Genomic DNA, 17220 nt, shown 5'->3' on the forward strand with positions numbered 1-17220 from the left:
AAAAGATACACCACTTTTCCCCTCCACGCCGCTTACATATTCTAATAAGGGTGAGACCACTATAAAGCTCTTCAATCAAGTTATACACAAATGCCTCCAAAATATCCCCATCTCCCAAACATGCAGAAATTCCCATTGTATCCCTGTCTGATTATCAATGGCATACTATTAGGTAATCTCACATAAAGTAGACAACTCCCAGGGTCATAACCTAGTTCTTTCACACAATCCCTGAATTCAAAGTAAGAGAACCGATCTAAATCCACATATGTAATATTAGTAATTCCTCCGCCAGCATGTGGTTTTTTCCCCTTTTTTCAAAGCCCACCATGGTAAAAACTCAAAGTAATCAGTTCAAAACACAATTTACGACCTGAAAACAGTAGAAATAGTTCAATTTTATATGTATGTAAAGTTAGACGTGTGACCACGACCAAATCAACAACACATGCCACAACAACTTATTTTAAGATATTCAAGCATTTACCCAAGCATTTACATTGTAAAATTAACAAAAAATTTAAAGACGCAAAAAACCCTAGTTCTAATCGCATTACACAGAAATAAAATGAGACACGGGGCTAACCTTTTAGCAATGGAGACAATGAAATAGGTGTAACCTTTTAGATTCTCCTCCAAACTTCGACGAAAATGTTGACTTTCAACCGTCGATGAAATCCAACTTCGAACAAATCACTAACACTTCGATTATACGTGTGTAAGAGGAAGATGAACTCAAAAACTCTACGAAATACAACAATATTACTCAAAAAACTCGAGGATTTCAAGTGGTGTCTTTTGGGTTCATCGATGGTAGGGTTTTTACGGGTGGGGTGAAATAAAATGGGTTTGGGTGAAATGAAATGGGTTGGGGGTTAAAATATTAGGATAATTAAATTAGTTAGATTTAGGAATAATGGTGTAATTAGCATGTTAATTGAATCATTTAATACGCGGTGTCGTTTGGGTTCATCGATGGTAGGGTTTTTACGGGTGGGGTGAAATAAAATGGGTTTGGGTGAAATGAAATGGGTTGGGGGTTAAAATATTAGGATAATTAAATTAGTTAGATTTAGGAATAATGGTGTAATTAGCATGTTAATTGAATCATTTAATACGCGGCATCACCAGAGGGCGAGTGTCTCTCACGCAATTCATTAATCTTGGGTCTGGTTGGAGTATGAACTCGACATTTCGAGTATAATTCAGGGTACAATTGATGTATTTTGCCAATAAACAAAAAAAGATTGATAACGTCGCCTGAGAGATTCGAACTCTCGCGGGGAAACCCCATGTACTTAGCAGGCACACGCCTTAACCACTCGGCCAAAGCGACGCTCGTTGAGGGCTCTCGAACATATATGGTAGAAATAAGTTCTTCAATGTGATATTCAATTTCCTATTGCTTGCCAGCAGACTTCTTCTTCTTCACTTTTTGCTTTCTTCGATCCTAAGATTTTCATCGATCAACAGCACCAATCTTAATTCGGCAGTATTTGTAATTACTAAGTGTATGTAATCAGAAGAATGGCGACAGTGAAAGCGGTGATGGGGAATTTGACGGTGTCAGACCGACAAGTACTCACGGCAGTTAACAGCGGAGCATCAAGTCTCTCATTCGTTGGTTCAGGATTTATAGTACTCTGTTACTTGCTTTTCAAAGACCTTCGCAAGTTCTCCTTCAAGCTTGTCTTCTATCTCGCCTTATCCGTCAGTATAATTACTTACCACTTTTTCTCTACTCTCTCTTCTGTTTCATTACTTAGGGTTTTGTTAGTTTTTCAAAAAAATATTAACTGTGGCTTATACATTATTTTATAAAATGTATGTAGATTTAGTAGATCAGGAAGTGGATTCAGTGAGCTAGGATGTTTAGAAAGGAAATGCAATGGAGTGTTCTATATTTGAAGTGCCTTCTTTAAATAAAAAAAAGAATAATGTAACATGTATATGGTCAAAATTCTTTTGAGCCGAGATTCTTTCGGAAACAGCCTGTTTGACCCACAAAGATAAGGGGTAAGGTTTGCGTACAACCTACACTCCCAATACCCTACTTTTGGGACTACACTAGGTATGTTGTTGTTGTTTTATATAGGCCAAATATTTCTTGTCTTTTCAATTAGGCAAGTAAATGAATCCAGTATCTAATGACACAAAAAGAAGTTTGGCAAGCTCAAAGAGTAAAAAGAAGCGTGAAACAGATATGGAGGTCTACTCCCATTTGCATATTATGGACTGTTTGGGTGGAAAGGAACAAGACATGCTTTGAGGGGAAAAGACTGCAGATTGCTAGAATAAAAAACAAATATGTCGAAAACTCGTTTTCTTTTTGGTGTTATAGCAGTACTCTAGATAGGATGGACCAATAGTTGGATTTTTTTGGATCTTTTAGGGGGGAAAATGTAGTATGACTTGTGGAGATGTTGTAGCTTTGTCTTGTACTTGGTCATGTACCATCTTGGTACCATATTAATAGAACTTTTACCTATCAAAAAAAAAAAAAAAGAGATGCAAAATATGGAAAATCTTCTTATTGACAGGCCTAAATCAAAAGAATAAAAAGTTGAAAAAATGTATTTGGAAGTATATAAAAAGAGAAGAACAAAGAACATGAAAGAAGTTGATATCCATGTTGGTTGTCTCTGTTCCCAGCATTGTTGCAGTTCTCTCAGTCTGTCGTCCCACCGTGGGTTATACTATCATTGGATGAAATGTATGTAGCTGATATAGGATGAGAATTTGAACTAGTTCTAGTAGCTCTGATGGAAATGATGTTGACTCTTATCTTTTACAAATAGCTTGTAACTCCAAACAAACAGTTGTTCCATAGCTTAATATCAAGGGATCTTTTTATTTGGCAAGTAATGCGAAAATTTCTTGTAACTGAAGAAGAAGAAGAAAAAGATAAATTCGTACTTTGAAAAGTTCAAAGAAGATGAAATAACAAGAAAAAAAAAATGGTATGCATATTGGTTTTGTAGGATTCATTATTGTGGTTTTGACTGCACCTTGCCCAGATTCTCGTGGTCTCTCTGCCACAGTGGTTTGAAATTAATCTGATCTCAGTTTTGATCGTTGGATCAATGGATGTAACTGCAGCTGGATTTAAAACTTGTATTAGTGAGCTAGCAGCTATAATGGAAACCGAGTTAACTCTATGCTTCGAATTTGTTACTCCAACCCTTAAGTTTAATCAATCAATTATCTCAGATCCTTAAATAATAGTATATCTATGAACATTTTATTGGGTAAGAGTCCAGATTAGAGGTTGCTAAATTACTATGCTTTAAGTTTAGTTGTTCTTACTTGGTTAATAATCTGAAAGGAGGTTGTTGCTGTGCTTTCTCAAACCAAATGACTAATGGGAAGTACTCAATCAATAGAATAGAAATATAAGTGGTAATAATGTCCAAGATTCTAGGATAATATATTATTGACTAATGGTATGTGCCTATCAAGAAGATTGATTGCTAAGATGCTTCCTTTTTATATTATGACTCATAATCTTTCATACAGAGGCATTGCTATAGTGCTTTATGTTTTTATCGTTTAAGTTCCTCTCATTTCCAGCCTTCTTCTAATTCATTTGCTTCTGCTTTAAAATAATTATACCTCATTTTGAGCGCAGGACATGTGCTGCAGTTTCTTCAGCATAATTGGGTAGGGCCACTCCCGTGTACAAGCTATTTGTTGCAGGCTTCCAGTAAATTTTCGTTTTAAATGGTCGCGTAGCATTTATTAACTGTGAGTTCTTTTGGGCATGCAGGGATCCTTCCAAAGGGTTCTTCTGTTATGCTCAGGGATATACAACACATTTCTTCTGCCTAGCGTCTTTCTTGTGGACTACAACAATTGCCTTTACTCTTCACCGGACAGTTGTTAGACATAAGACGGATGTAGAAGATTTGGAGCCAATGTTTCATTTATATGTTTGGGGTATCTTCTTATTAGAGAAAACAAATTGGCTTCTATAGTTGGTTACTGTGGTTCCTTTCTCTGTTTCTGAATGCATTTGTTTTGGTTGGCAACTTCTGGAAGGTTTTTTCTTTTTGCATCTTGTTAATATGTGGATGCTTCTTGCAGGAACTTCAGGAGCAATGACAGTTATAAGATCAATTGCCAATAATCATGAACACCTAAGTCGGTTGGGCACTTGGTGTTGGGCACAAACAGGACACACAGGAAAGGCAAGTATTTAATGATCATAAGTTCAAGCTCTTCTGCTATATATTTTTTCATGGTAATGTGTGTTGATTGTCATTTCTGTAGTTTTATTACCTTCAAAAATTGTGATAGTGTTCTACTGTTACCTTTCTCCAAAAAATTGTGAAAGTTGTGAAATACTGAAAAGTTTATGGATAGGAGTTCTTTTACTTACATGAATAAAGTTGATGTGTCAAATGAATGCAGTGTAATTGATCGTTGGCTGGCAGAGGTGTTCTCACATTTTAATTCTCTTATTTTAGTTCCTCTCCTTTGAAGGAGAAGAGACAATTCTGATTTTGGTAAAATGGTCCTGACAAGCTCAAAACACACTATAAAATAAAGCTCGTACTGCGTCTAAGATAATATAGTAAAGAAATATTCAAATAATTCTTGGCTTAACATTATTCAGGAGAATTAATTCTTTAGATTGAGATGATTATAAATCACAAGTTACGTAAGCAAGTAAAATTGATAATGGGAAAACTGAGAGTTGAGCAACAATAGTTAATTATCCATGGGAAAAGTAAGGGCAATTGACAAGACATGTGCAAGATAGTTATTTGGGATCTAACTTTGTTCAAGATTCATTTCTAAGATTCTAGTGATTCTATTATTCTCGAAGCTAAGATTCTTCTTCCGTATGAACTTAATCTCTACGGAATAAATCCTTGTGCCTCCAAGCCTTAGCCACTCTCTCAATCCTCCGTCGGTCCAAAAGTCCCATCAAAATTGGGCTTTTAAGGCTTTGGACCAAAAAACCCTTGATGAGGAAAAGTGGCAAAACATGGGTAGAAAATGAGCTGACGCGTTGCTGTCAGCGGCACCCCATGCGACTCGGCAAGAGGGATTTCCAGAGCCTTGTGCAAACAGACTTCTGCCATCAAAATGCCCTGTTGCGACACGCCGCGTTGCCTGGCTCGTCACGGTAGGCCAAATTTTCAGCTTCTCATTTTTCTTCAATTTTTCATATGCAGACTTGGTCGTTAATCCCCGAATTTGATCGCAGTTGAATTTCTTGGACTTCTACTCAGACTTCGAAGCTCCAAAGTGTCTGTTTTAGCTCCGAAAATGCCCTTAGCTTGAAATCATGTCCTACCCAATAAAACTCACGTAATAAGTATAAAATACTAATACTGTAGCTCAAACGCAATTAAAGTGTAGCAATTAAGAGTCGAAATGTAGCTCAAAACCTGTTTTTCTGGCCTACCATCAGGTCCAGATTGATGTTTGCATTCGAGTTGTTTGTGATATATTCTGCTTTAGTCTGAAAGAACTTCTATCTAATTTAATCTCTTCCATGTTCATCACTGCAGGTGGTACACTTCATAACATTTTATGCACCTCTTTGGGGTGCCATTCTTTTTAATGGTGTCACCTATTTTCAAGTGATACGGATGCTAAACAATGCAACTCGTGTATGTAGTCTCATTATCTTTGTCCTTAATTATTTACGCATTCCTTGTATTGGTTCATGAAGATTTGGGTTCTGAAAAAAAAAAAAATTGTGACATTTCAAGTACGCTGGTTCTTCTTCTAATATTCCAGATGGCAGTGGGCATGTCCGAGCGGTACCAACCAGATCCTCGGTCAGACATGAAGGTATGCAGAGCTTCCTCTCCTATGTTAAAAGTAAATCGAAATAATACTTTGTAAGAGTATGGGGTAGAAAATGGATGTCTTCTAGTGGAGTTTGGACACCGTCGCATTTTCATTTCTTGCTATTTGCCTCTTCATATCAACTGTTATGCTGTTGGATTTCTCGCAGGCACTAAATCGTTGGGGTTACTATCCCCTAATTCTTATTGGATCATGGTTTTTCGGTACAATCAACCGTATACATGATGTTATTGAACCAGGTCATAAAATCTTTTGGCTTTCGGTTCTTGATGTTGGAACGGCACAGCTCATGGTAAACACTATTATCTATAGATGAACTCTCTTTTCTCTTCTCTCTGATGTGGTTGGGGAAGGTGCGTGGTGGGAACTGTTGCAATCTTGAATGAGCATTTCATTTATTTACTACCATATAGATTGCAACCAGGTATAGACCTGTTGGTAACTTGTGTTAACAATCAAAACCTCTCTGGAAAGAATGACTTGGATCCTCCATTTCCACCAAGGTTATACACAGAATGGCAAGAGTGCCGCCAAGTTTTGCTTCAACTAATTGGTGAATTTTGCACTGATTACTTTGTTTAAACAACAAAAAAGTTGATTAGTTTAGTTTTAAGTGCCTGTATCCATGAATTAGGATTCTCAGTGGATAGGAACTTAACGCTTGCTTTATGTTGATGTCTAGCACTGATCTACTCTTCCTTTTAACAGCTCTGGCACTCTAAAAGTATTGACATGTTCTTTCTTGACAAATCTTCTATGCTTTGTTTAGGGTCTCTTCAACTCAATAGCATATGGTCTTAACAGCTCAGTTCGTAGAGCTATTTATGAGAGATTGGATCTGTAAGTCTGGAGTTCAATTTCATTTGTGCATTACTATAATTTTTATTTTGCCTCAATTTTTTTTTTTTTATGACAATATTTTGCCTCAAATTTTTTGCAGACTATTCTAACCCTATCTGCCCACAGCCCTAAAAGGAGGCGGGGGGCGGAGTAAGGGAGAGCATGTAATATATGTTTGATCAGTCTTTTTCTTTTCTTTATCTTGGGTGTTGCAATTTTTTTGTTTTGGGGGGGGGGGGGGGGGGGGGGGGTGTTGGGCAAACCCAATATGCACTTTTGTTCGCTTATTTCTTCGCTCCTAATGTCAACGAGGCTTTGTTCAATATTTTGATAGAGTTGGTCAAATTGTCCTTGTTGATTGATCATTACAACCTCTGTCCCGATTTATGTGATGCACTTTGACTGATTACTGTAACTTATCCTAACTCTCAGCTTACTTAGGTACAATGACTTACGCTGAATGTACAAATACAATAATAATGTAACTGTAATAAAAGATTTTTGAATTATGTTTAAAACAAGCCATAAATATTTGTATGAAGATATAATGAGAAGTTTTAAACTTTAAATTGTTTCTACGTATAGAAAAGTATCATTCTTTTGGGACAAACTAAAAAGGAAAGTGCATCACTAGGAAGTACCATTTCCAAAAAAAAAAAAAAAAATCATCCCCAATGTATGGCCTTAATACATTTCTCTGAAGTGACGAAAATGTACTGTAGTTGCTAACTGTTTATTACTCAATCGCCTTGCCTTAATACATTTCTCTGAAGTGATGAAAATGTACAGTAGTTTCTAACTGTTTATTACTCAATCGCCTTCGTGTGTTTTCTTGTAAGTTTATATTTTTATCTGTACCCTTTTCCAGGTTACCCGAATGGTCTCAAAGATGGCTTCAAAAGAGCTCAAGGTCAAGAGGCCAACAGCAGGACAGTGAATTAGTCTCGCTAAAGATTCAAGATCAGCAATAAGCAATAAGAATTTTGTGCTTGTACATTCATCTCAATGATTCTGCCGCCCTTTGCGTATTTGGACCAGATTGACAATTGATAACTCCATTGTGACAGCCAGGGATGCTCTCCATTGCTTCAGCCGGGGTTTTAGGCTCACATCGTTCGACCGATCCTCCTCTGCTCCATAGGCTAATTGCTTGTTGCTCCTTTTTGATTGCTCGAGTGTACATTAGTGCCAATGTTGTTGTTGATACCGAATGATGTTAGCGTGATCAGTAGACTGCACGTCACCTGATATGTGGTGATGCTAACTCAGCCTTCAAGTACAGGCAAAGGCAGAATATTGCTTATTGATGTATCCAACGAGAGAACATTTGTTTACTGATTTATTTGTTGTATCAATTCAATCTGCTACAGTTGTTGGTTCTTACTAATCTTCTCTCTTGCTGCATAGCCTTTCCTTTTGTGATAGAACCACGACACAATGTGAAAACTAGTTAGTGCTTTAGAGCTTTATTGCGGCTGTTCAACTTGCTATTTTACCTCTAATTTATGATCCGATCTGGCAATTTCACCTATGATTTTCTCTTCTCTGTTACGTACTCGTGTGAGTTGAGATGATTCTAAATGGGTCGTTTAGTAGGATGTATTAGAGAAAATAATGCATGTATTAGCTTTGGTATTACTAATTTTTTGTTGGTCCCCCTTAATACATGCATAATATCACGGGCCGCCTCCTTTATAGTGTCTGTGGTACACTAATGGCCCGTGCGGCGCCCGTAGTCCAGGCGGACTACGAGCCAGCCTAATGATAGTCCCAGGACTCATGGCATGATCTTAAGTCCATGGCTTTGGAGGCTTAGCTTCAACGGTGCTACTGAGACGATGTCAAGGCTTTGGCCTTGCTTTGCTAGAATGCCCCTGTGGCAGGTTTCATATGTTCTGTCTTCGCCTGCACTCTCACTTGGGGTTGGCTATGGACATGACAGTCCCTCGCCAGGAGCTGAGCGTCGCGGGTGCGCGCACAGTCCAATCCTCTGGCTTGACACTGGTCGGGTGCCTGTACGCCCGAGCGGTGCGACGCCTGAGTAGGGCAACTCTTGAATCCTTGGCCTATGTCCTTTGCGGTACGCCTACGATGAGGCTTGGCTAAATGTAGCCCTTGCGACACACTTCAGTCTTGCATGGTGCAGCGTCACCCCACGACTGCACCTCTAGGCCAACGGACCCCTGCTCGCTAGGCTGAACCTGAGCCAAGCTCACAAGTCAACACACGAGGCTCTTAACAGAGGTGCCTCGAGGGTTCAATCGGCACGGAGGGCTTTATTAATCTCAAGGGTAGCCCGCAGGGCATAGTCGGTCCATACGTCAAGCCTCCGGCCCTCGTTGGGCGCCCAACGCTGGCCTGTGGCCGAGCGCCGCCCATAGAGTCTCGTGACTCGTATGGGTACCTAGGATCCATTGGGGATGCCTAGGCAGGCCCTTGAGGTTGTTCCCCAAGGATGCTCACTTAGTACGGCTTGATGGTGGCACGTACGGGGGAGGCTGGCTGAGCTGAGACACCTCTGCCCCCCTTATATATGCTTTAAAAAGAAAAGCCCAAGGTTTAGCACTGGACATGATTCTGCCCGAGAATCACACTTGGTCTTTCTTGATGATTCGAACTCCAAATGAAGCGCCGTCTGTTCCTAACTCTTTCTCTTGACTTCCTTCACTCCTCCATGAAGTTTCATCTCATTCCCATGCTCGTGGAACGCGATATGGCCTTAGGAGCTTTGACACTGACACTGCTCCTTGGCTAAGTCAAGCCCTTAGGTAAATGATGTTCAAATGACGCCAAACTTGGTAAGCATATTCAATAGCATCCTAGGAAGGGTGTGTTCACCCGAAATCCCAAGATTCCATCTGTGGCTCGGAAACGCTCGGGACTGACACTCAGGCTCGCACGGGGTCGCTCGTGCGTCGACGACCCGTGGGCTCATTTCAGATCCTTGCTAAGCTTCCTTGCTGCTATTAGGATATGCAATGGGGCATATCTATGATGATTGTGGACTCCGGTCCATCGGAACCCATGTTGGTGCACGTCGCCCGCACGGCTGACACTGCCTGCGGGGCTGACACTGCCTGTGGGCTGGCACTGCCTGTGCGGCTGGCACTGCCTGCGCGGCTGGCACTGCCTGCGCCTGTGCGGCTGACACTCGTTTGACACTGCCTGCGCCTGTGCGGCTGACACTCGTTTGGCCCGCTCGGGGCATGCCGGGTTACGGGCGCCAAGGCACAATAAAGGCAGCCCGTAACATTCTCCCCCACTCGAGCTAGGCATCGTCCTCGATGCCTCATAACGCCAACGACAACCCGGAGTTTGACCCCTCGGGGATTTACATCGCGGCCCCAAATCCTGTGGGTTCGCAACCCATGTGTGTTCTTCTTGAAAATGGAGTCGTGCCCGTGCACTGCTCCCCCAAGTTTCTCCCAAGCGTGCCTCTGCACTTCACCTCTTTGTGTTCACTTGGAAAGCGCCTCCGCGCTTGCACCCTCTGGTGGCTAACTTTGTGGTGACCTTGGTGTCAACCACGCCATGATCCTCACGGAAACTGACGTATCTTCTGGTGACCTAACTTTGAGTGGCGGCACTCTTGCTAGGCCTGTGATGATTGTAGCAAAATGGCAAATCCGTTTTGGAAGGCTGCTTCCGTCTGATAGTTTACATCTGAGACCTTTCCCGACTAAGGCACTTCGTTTACAGCCAGTTGATGTACTGTTCCCTTTGTATCTTTAGTCTGGTTTAGGATTGGCATACCTTGATGTGGCACATGTGACCCCCACTATGTTTGGTGCGGTCTCTTTGCTTTGTTTGTGGAAGCTTTTCCTCTAATTGGAAATGCACTGACGCAATGGACGAATACTCCCCCACATGGATGGCGGCAGTACTGAAATGATAAGGCCTATGTTCCAAGATGTCCTCATCTCTTGGTGAAACCTTGGCGATGGAGCCCTTGGCGAGCAATGGCGCTCCAGGCGAGCAATGTCCGAGCCCTTGGCGGGCGATAGCTGAGCCCTTGGCGAGCGATGCAGCCCTCGGCGTATGCTGGATGAGCAATGACCGAGCCTTTGGCAGGCGATAGCTGAGCCCTTGGCGAGCGATGCAGCCCTCGGCATATGCTGGATGAGCCCTTGGCGGGCGATGACGCTCTAGCAGAGCGATGACCGAGTCCTTCGCGGCAATAGCTGATCCCTCGGCGGGCGATGCAGCTCTCGGCGGATGATGGCTGAGCCTTTTGGTGCGCTCTGGCACTCTAGGCTAGCAATGAGCCCTTGGCGGGCGATGACGCTCTAGGAGAGCGATGACCGGGTCCTTGGCGGCAACGACTGATCCCTCGGCGGGCGATACAGCTCCCGGCAGATGATGTCTAAGCCCTTGGCAGGCAATAGCCGATGATGGCGGCCTGGTGGCCGATGTTTAGGGCGCATGTCTGCTGGCCCTATGTCTGTGGATGACTTGATGACCATATGTCTGGCGATGATCTGATGATATGATGACTCCTATGCGCATCCCTTGGTATGGCACCAATATCGTGATGATAGCCTGATGGCTATTGTGGGCATCCCTTGGTGTGGCGCTCTCGCCAACCATGCTGTTAGGGACCCTCTTCTCTTGTGGGTAACTCACCTTGTTGGGTGTATAAGCAAGGTCACGTACTGATATCATGACTCGTAGTGACTTGCAATTTGAGCCAGTGTCCTGGTGGACAAATTGTGACTGACATAACGACTTACTTATTTCCTGACCTTGGTGGCTGCTTGAAGCTCAACTCTAAACCAATCTGCACATAAGATGGCCTCTGGAAAGACCCTGCTGCACCAAGGCATCTTCGGCAACTCATATGTTTGGGTACCATGTGGTACTGAGAAGAACTTTTGGGACGTACTCCTGGTGAGTACTTCATTTTCTCTGCTCAAGGGGAAATAGCTTCACGCATACGTGACCATAGGTATTCATTCTCACATTGATCCTCCTAGGCTGATGCCCGATTCTCAAGTGTGGTACTTGTGTAACCGTCCTGGTTGTTCGGTATCCCATGGTTATCCTTTGGATAGGTCACATTCTCAACTTGAAGCATAGCTATTCCCCACTTTTATGTTGTTCCCTGATTTTTGCCTCCTCACCTCGTGATTCAGCATGATGCAATGCCTAGCCCACATATCGTGGATCAGTGACTTTCCGCAATGTCTCCCGTCACGCGGTCAGCCTGATCTTGGTGTGGTTTCGGCTCTTTTATGACATTGCCTCCCTACGTGGTAGTTCGGCTTTCTCCCTAACTCTGTCTCCCCATTTCACTGGTTTGACATTCCATTGCAAATGTGGTGGATGGTTCCACCTCCTGATTGTGACATATAACTCCCCGCAAAGAAGCCTGCTCGCAGGTCCTTCCCTACGTTGTCGCGGCTCGCTGGCGCGCCCCGCTCTAGCTCGGTATCACCCGATGTCTAGAGCTCAAAATTGGAGGTTGTCCTCCCTCCATGATGATAGGTGTGGTGATAGGTTATTGGCGATAGCACACGCCTCCCGTAACACACAACCCTGATGAAATGCAAGTTGAGGCTTGCCCCTTGCTTTGGGCGTATGAGCCCACTGGATACCTCCATGGTTCTCCATAATGTGCTTTCCACAATTGTGGTCCTTGTGTGGAAGCCATCCTTGACTGTACGTCGATGAAAATCGGATGCCTTGACATGAATTCACTTTATGCAACCGATGGCGGAAACAACGGCTGTGGCATGACATGATTCTGAAAAATGTGGTTTATGGTTGATGAAGAAAAATTTTCATGAATACTGAATACAACCAATCCCCTCTAGTCAGTGGCATCTGGTTCGCTGACTTGATTGGCATTAAGAACATCACTTTCTGCCCTGATAGGAACTCTGCACTGACATTCAATAATATGCTAATGATGTGAGCTCTGTGCTTTGATACCAACTGTCACGGGCCGCCTCCTTTATAGTGTCTGTGGTACACTAATGGCCCGTGCGGCGCCCGTAGTCCAGGCGGACTACGAGCCAGCCTAATGATAGTCCCAGGACTCATGGCATGATCTTAAGTCCATGGCTTTGGAGGCTTAGCTTCAACGGTGCTACTGAGACGATGTCAAGGCTTTGGCCTTGCTTTGCTAGAATGCCCCTGTGGCAGGTTTCATATGTTCTGTCTTCGCCTGCACTCTCACTTGGGGTTGGCTATGGACATGACAGTCCCTCGCCAGGAGCTGAGCGTCGCGGGTGCGCGCACAGTCCAATCCTCTGGCTTGACACTGGTCGGGTGCCTGTACGCCCGAGCGGTGCGACGCCTGAGTAGGGCAACTCTTGAATCCTTGGCCTATGTCCTTTGCGGTACGCCTACGATGAGGCTTGGCTAAATGTAGCCCTTGCGACACACTTCAGTCTTGCATGGTGCAGCGTCGCCCCACGACTGCACCTCTAGGCCAACGGACCCCTGCTCGCTAGGCTGAACCTGAGCCAAGCTCACAAGTCAACACACGAGGCTCTTAACAGAGGTGCCTCGAGGGTTCAATCGGCACGGAGGGCTTTATTAATCTCAAGGGTAGCCCGCAGGGCATAGTCGGTCCATACGTCAAGCCTCCGGCCCTCGTTGGGCGCCCAACGCTGGCCTGTGGCCGAGCGCCGCCCATAGAGTCTCGTGACTCGTATGGGTACCTAGGATCCATTGGGAATGCCTAGGCAGGCCCTTGAGGTTGTTCCCCAAGGATGCTCACTTAGTACGGCTTGATGGTGGCACGTACGGGGGAGGTTGGCTGAGCTGAGACACCTCTGCCCCCCTTATATATGCTTTAAAAAGAAAAGCCCAAGGTTTAGCACTGGACATGATTCTGCCCGAGAATCACACTTGGTCTTTCTTGATGATTCGAACTCCAAATGAAGCGCCGTCTGTTCCTAACTCTTTCTCTTGACTTCCTTCACTCCTCCATGAAGTTTCATCTCATTCCCATGCTCGTGGAACGCGATATGGCCTTAGGAGCTTTGACACTGACACTGCTCCTTGGCTAAGTCAAGCCCTTAGGTAAATGATGTTCAAATGACGCCAAACGTGGTAAGCATATTCAATAGCATCCTAGGAAGGGTGTGTTCACCCGAAATCCCAAGATTCCATCTGTGGCTCGGAAACGCTCGGGACTGACACTCAGGCTCGCACGGGGTCGCTCGTGCGTCGACGACCCGTGGGCTCATTTCAGATCCTTGCTAAACTTCCTTGCTGCTATTAGGATATGAAATGGGGCATATCTATGATGATTGTGGACTCCGGTCCATCGGAACCCATGTTGGTGCACGTCGCCCGCACGGCTGACACTGCCTGCGGGGCTGACACTGCCTGTGGGCTGGCACTGCCTGTGCGGCTGGCACTGCCTGCGCGGCTGGCACTGCCTGCGCCTGTGCGGCTGACACTGCCTGCGCCTGTGCGGCTGACACTGCCTGTGCGGCTGACACTCGTTTGACACTGCCTGCGCCTGTGCGGCTGACACTGCCTGCGCCTGTGCGGCTGACACTCGTTTGGCCCGCTCGGGGCATGCCGGGTTACGGGCGCCAAGGCACAATAAAGGCAGCCCGTAACAATAAGCATGGTTAAAGACAAAATTGCCCTTGAAGTCCCTCAAAGCTAAAGAATGTGGAGGGTATTTTTGTAAATAAATATTTTTTTTAGAAATTATGTAATGCATGTTATTTATACACCACACTGAACAGCCCATAAGATATAATCTCAGTGTAACTATGCGAATTGCCCTTCTTTTGGGGTGGTCTTTAAATTTTGCCCCTCATATTTGAAATCTTTAAATTTTGCCCTTCGGCTAAACCTCATGGGTTCCAGGTTCGAACCCCCACACAGTCAAAATTTTAAAAAAAATTCGCAAGACAGAATTTAAATTTCGCTATGCCCCCATCGGCATACACTTGTGAAGGAATTACCAAAGTTATGCCGGACCCTGCATAGTTATGCCGGACCCAGCATACTTATGCCTTATGGGCAGACTTGGCATAAGTATGTCGGGTCCGGCATAACTTTGGTAATTCCTTCACAAGTTTATGCCGGGTCCGGCATAAAAGTTTGCCCATTAAAAGTATGCCCCCACCGGCATAAACTTGTTAAGGAATTACCAAACTTATGCCGGACCCGGCATACTTATGCTTTATGGGCAGACTTGGCATAAGTATGCCGGGTCCGGCATAACTTTGGTAATTCCTTCACAAGTTTATGCCGATGGGGGCATACTTTTAATGGGCAAACTTTTATAGTATGCCACATAAGGTGGAATTTTTCCTTAAGGCATAACTAAAAGTATGCCTTATAAGGCAAAGTCTATACCTTAAGAAAAAGTTCTGCCTTATGGGGCATACTTTTAGTTATACCTTAATTAAAAGTCTGCCCCATAAGGCATAGTTCCTTAAAGAAAAGTTTTGCCCCATAAGGCATAACTAAACTATGCCTTGAGGAAAAGTTATGCCCCCTCCGGCATAACTTTAGTTTTTCCTTAAGGACTTTATGCCGGATCCGGCATACACTCCCCCCAGCCTTGCCTTGCGAAATTATTTTTTTATTTTATGCCTGAGCGGGGGTTCGAATCCAGACCCTCAGGTATCCAAGCGAAGGGCAAAATTTAAAGACCACCCCAAAAGAAGGGCAATCCGTGCAAAAAAAATGTTACTAATAAAGCATGTACAGTTTATTCTTATACACCCTACTAAACGACCCCCAAGTGTGAAAGGGGCATTTTCGGCACCTGGTATTTTGTTCTCGGATTGGTTTTGGATGAGAAAGATTTAGCTTTCTTCTCACGCATGAAGAACAATAAAGTCATAAGGATTTCCGTGTAGAAAGGCAATGTCTTTTGGAGTATTTCTGGTGTGAGTTTAGATATTGAGTTTTAAGTTATTAAATAAACTTTATTCAGTAACAACAACAAAATACTGTAACTCAGAGCTTTTTATGTTTCCATTTCAACAAAACTCGGAACTTTTAATACTTGAGAAGTACAATAAAATTTACACTACATCCGTCTCAAAATATTTGTCGCATTTTCATTTACACGCCCCTTAAGAAGCATTACAAGGATAGCATTTTGACTATGTTACCCTCTTAACATATTTCGTGTAATCTCTCCTCAATAAATATCTACTTCATCAATGGTGAGAGTCTCTTAAATGTTGCTAATTAATACAAGGGTAAAATGGGAAAACGTTACTTAATTTTATCTTCATTAAATAAAACGACAAATATTGTGAGACAAGTATTTTTAGGAAGAACGACAAATATTTTGAGACGGAGGGAGTATACACTTTTCAAATACTACTAATGACGCTATTATTTCAGTGAACAAAGGGGTTATAACGACAAATATTTTGAGACGCAGGGAGTATACACTTTTCAAATACTACTAATGACGCTATTATTTTAGTGAACAAAGGGGTTACTAATCTTTCTTTCAGGTGGAATCTTACAACAATAAACTTGACCCCGTTTGTGACTTGTCTCTACTTCCTTTTGGTTTTGAAACGATATTTTTTTGCAAATAAAACAGAAAAACTGAATGTAGACGTGAAGACGGGCAATGCCAGAACTCAGAATCATTATGGTCCTCCCCCAAGTGGGTCAATTACACCTACAACAACCACTTATCAAAAGGTTCATCAACACAACAAACCCAGCATGATCTCACAGGTGAGGTCCGGGAAGGATAGGATGTACGCAGACCTTATCGAAATGTTGATCACTCAATACAAAATCTGGTTATCTCGTAAAAAGGAGCTATTCATTTCACTTCCAAAAAAAATTAAAACAGTATTAGCAGTTGAAAATTCAGCATAAGTTGTAGCGAATATTACGTATCATTCTATTTAAGTTAGGGAAAAGGTTCAGATTTACCCATATATTTTGGTAAAATGTTTGATTTTTCCTTCCGTTGAAAGTTTGATTCATTTATTATTTATATCGCTGTTACTGTAATTTTGGCTGGGAATTGCACTTAATCACTAATGACGGGGTCATGGCTAAACCAAACTTTTAACCACAAGAAAAAATTTGAACCTTTTTCTATTATATATTAATTAGTTTCTAATTATTTTGAGTAACACAAAAACTTGCGACAAGGCTGCACTGCCATAAAAATAGTATACAACTTATAATCAGATTCAAATTAATCTTTCGAACGTGGCTTTCTTTGAACATAACAAAGCCAAACTTTTTTTTTTTTTTAAGTAGTAATATGCTTCAATTTCACAACATTTATGTACTTCTACCCGATTGTAAATTGGGACAATTATTTTGAGCTCAAGCAACAGAATGAAAGAAATATAACATTAGCTATGATTTAGTCTCGTTTGGTATGTTCATGCATTGGTGTTAATTACTTGATGCAAAACCAAAAGATTAAATTTCCCATGGTAGACTTTCACCATCTTCCCAATTATGAGGAATCAATTCTTTAAATTTCAAGGAATTTCTAAAAGGACATATCCAAAATATTATATTTATCAAAAGAATGTAATACTAGTGGAAAAGGGGAAATTAGTCAGATTGTAAGTTTTTTTCAAAATT

At 42.6% G+C, this 17220-nt stretch overlaps 1 protein-coding gene and 1 non-coding gene across 3 annotated transcripts; one reads left to right on the forward strand and one right to left on the reverse strand.

Annotated features, from left to right (window-relative positions):
* Nucleotides 1-1244: 1244 nt before the first annotated feature.
* On the forward strand, nucleotides 1245-8050 carry LOC132636003 (G-protein coupled receptor 1). Of its 2 annotated transcripts, none has more exons than XM_060352633.1 (9): nucleotides 1245-1710; nucleotides 3629-3660; nucleotides 3767-3936; nucleotides 4084-4187; nucleotides 5520-5621; nucleotides 5752-5805; nucleotides 5972-6115; nucleotides 6593-6663; nucleotides 7532-8050. In XM_060352633.1, exons 1-9 carry the CDS (start codon nucleotides 1528-1530, stop codon nucleotides 7632-7634), a joined length of 963 nt encoding a protein of 320 aa, XP_060208616.1. In that variant the 5' UTR covers nucleotides 1245-1527; the 3' UTR covers nucleotides 7635-8050. The 2 variants fall into 2 exon arrangements, with proteins under 2 accessions (XP_060208616.1, XP_060208617.1); XM_060352634.1 differs by having other exon boundaries at nucleotides 1597-1714.
* On the reverse strand, nucleotides 1255-1336 carry TRNAS-GCU (transfer RNA serine (anticodon GCU)). The gene has a single exon. It is a non-coding gene; the product is annotated as a tRNA-Ser (tRNA).
* Nucleotides 8051-17220: the final 9170 nt, after the last annotated feature.

This window comes from Lycium barbarum, chromosome 4, assembly GCF_019175385.1.
Source record: "Lycium barbarum isolate Lr01 chromosome 4, ASM1917538v2, whole genome shotgun sequence".
In the NCBI taxonomy this organism is placed as follows: Eukaryota; Viridiplantae; Streptophyta; class Magnoliopsida; order Solanales; family Solanaceae; genus Lycium; species Lycium barbarum.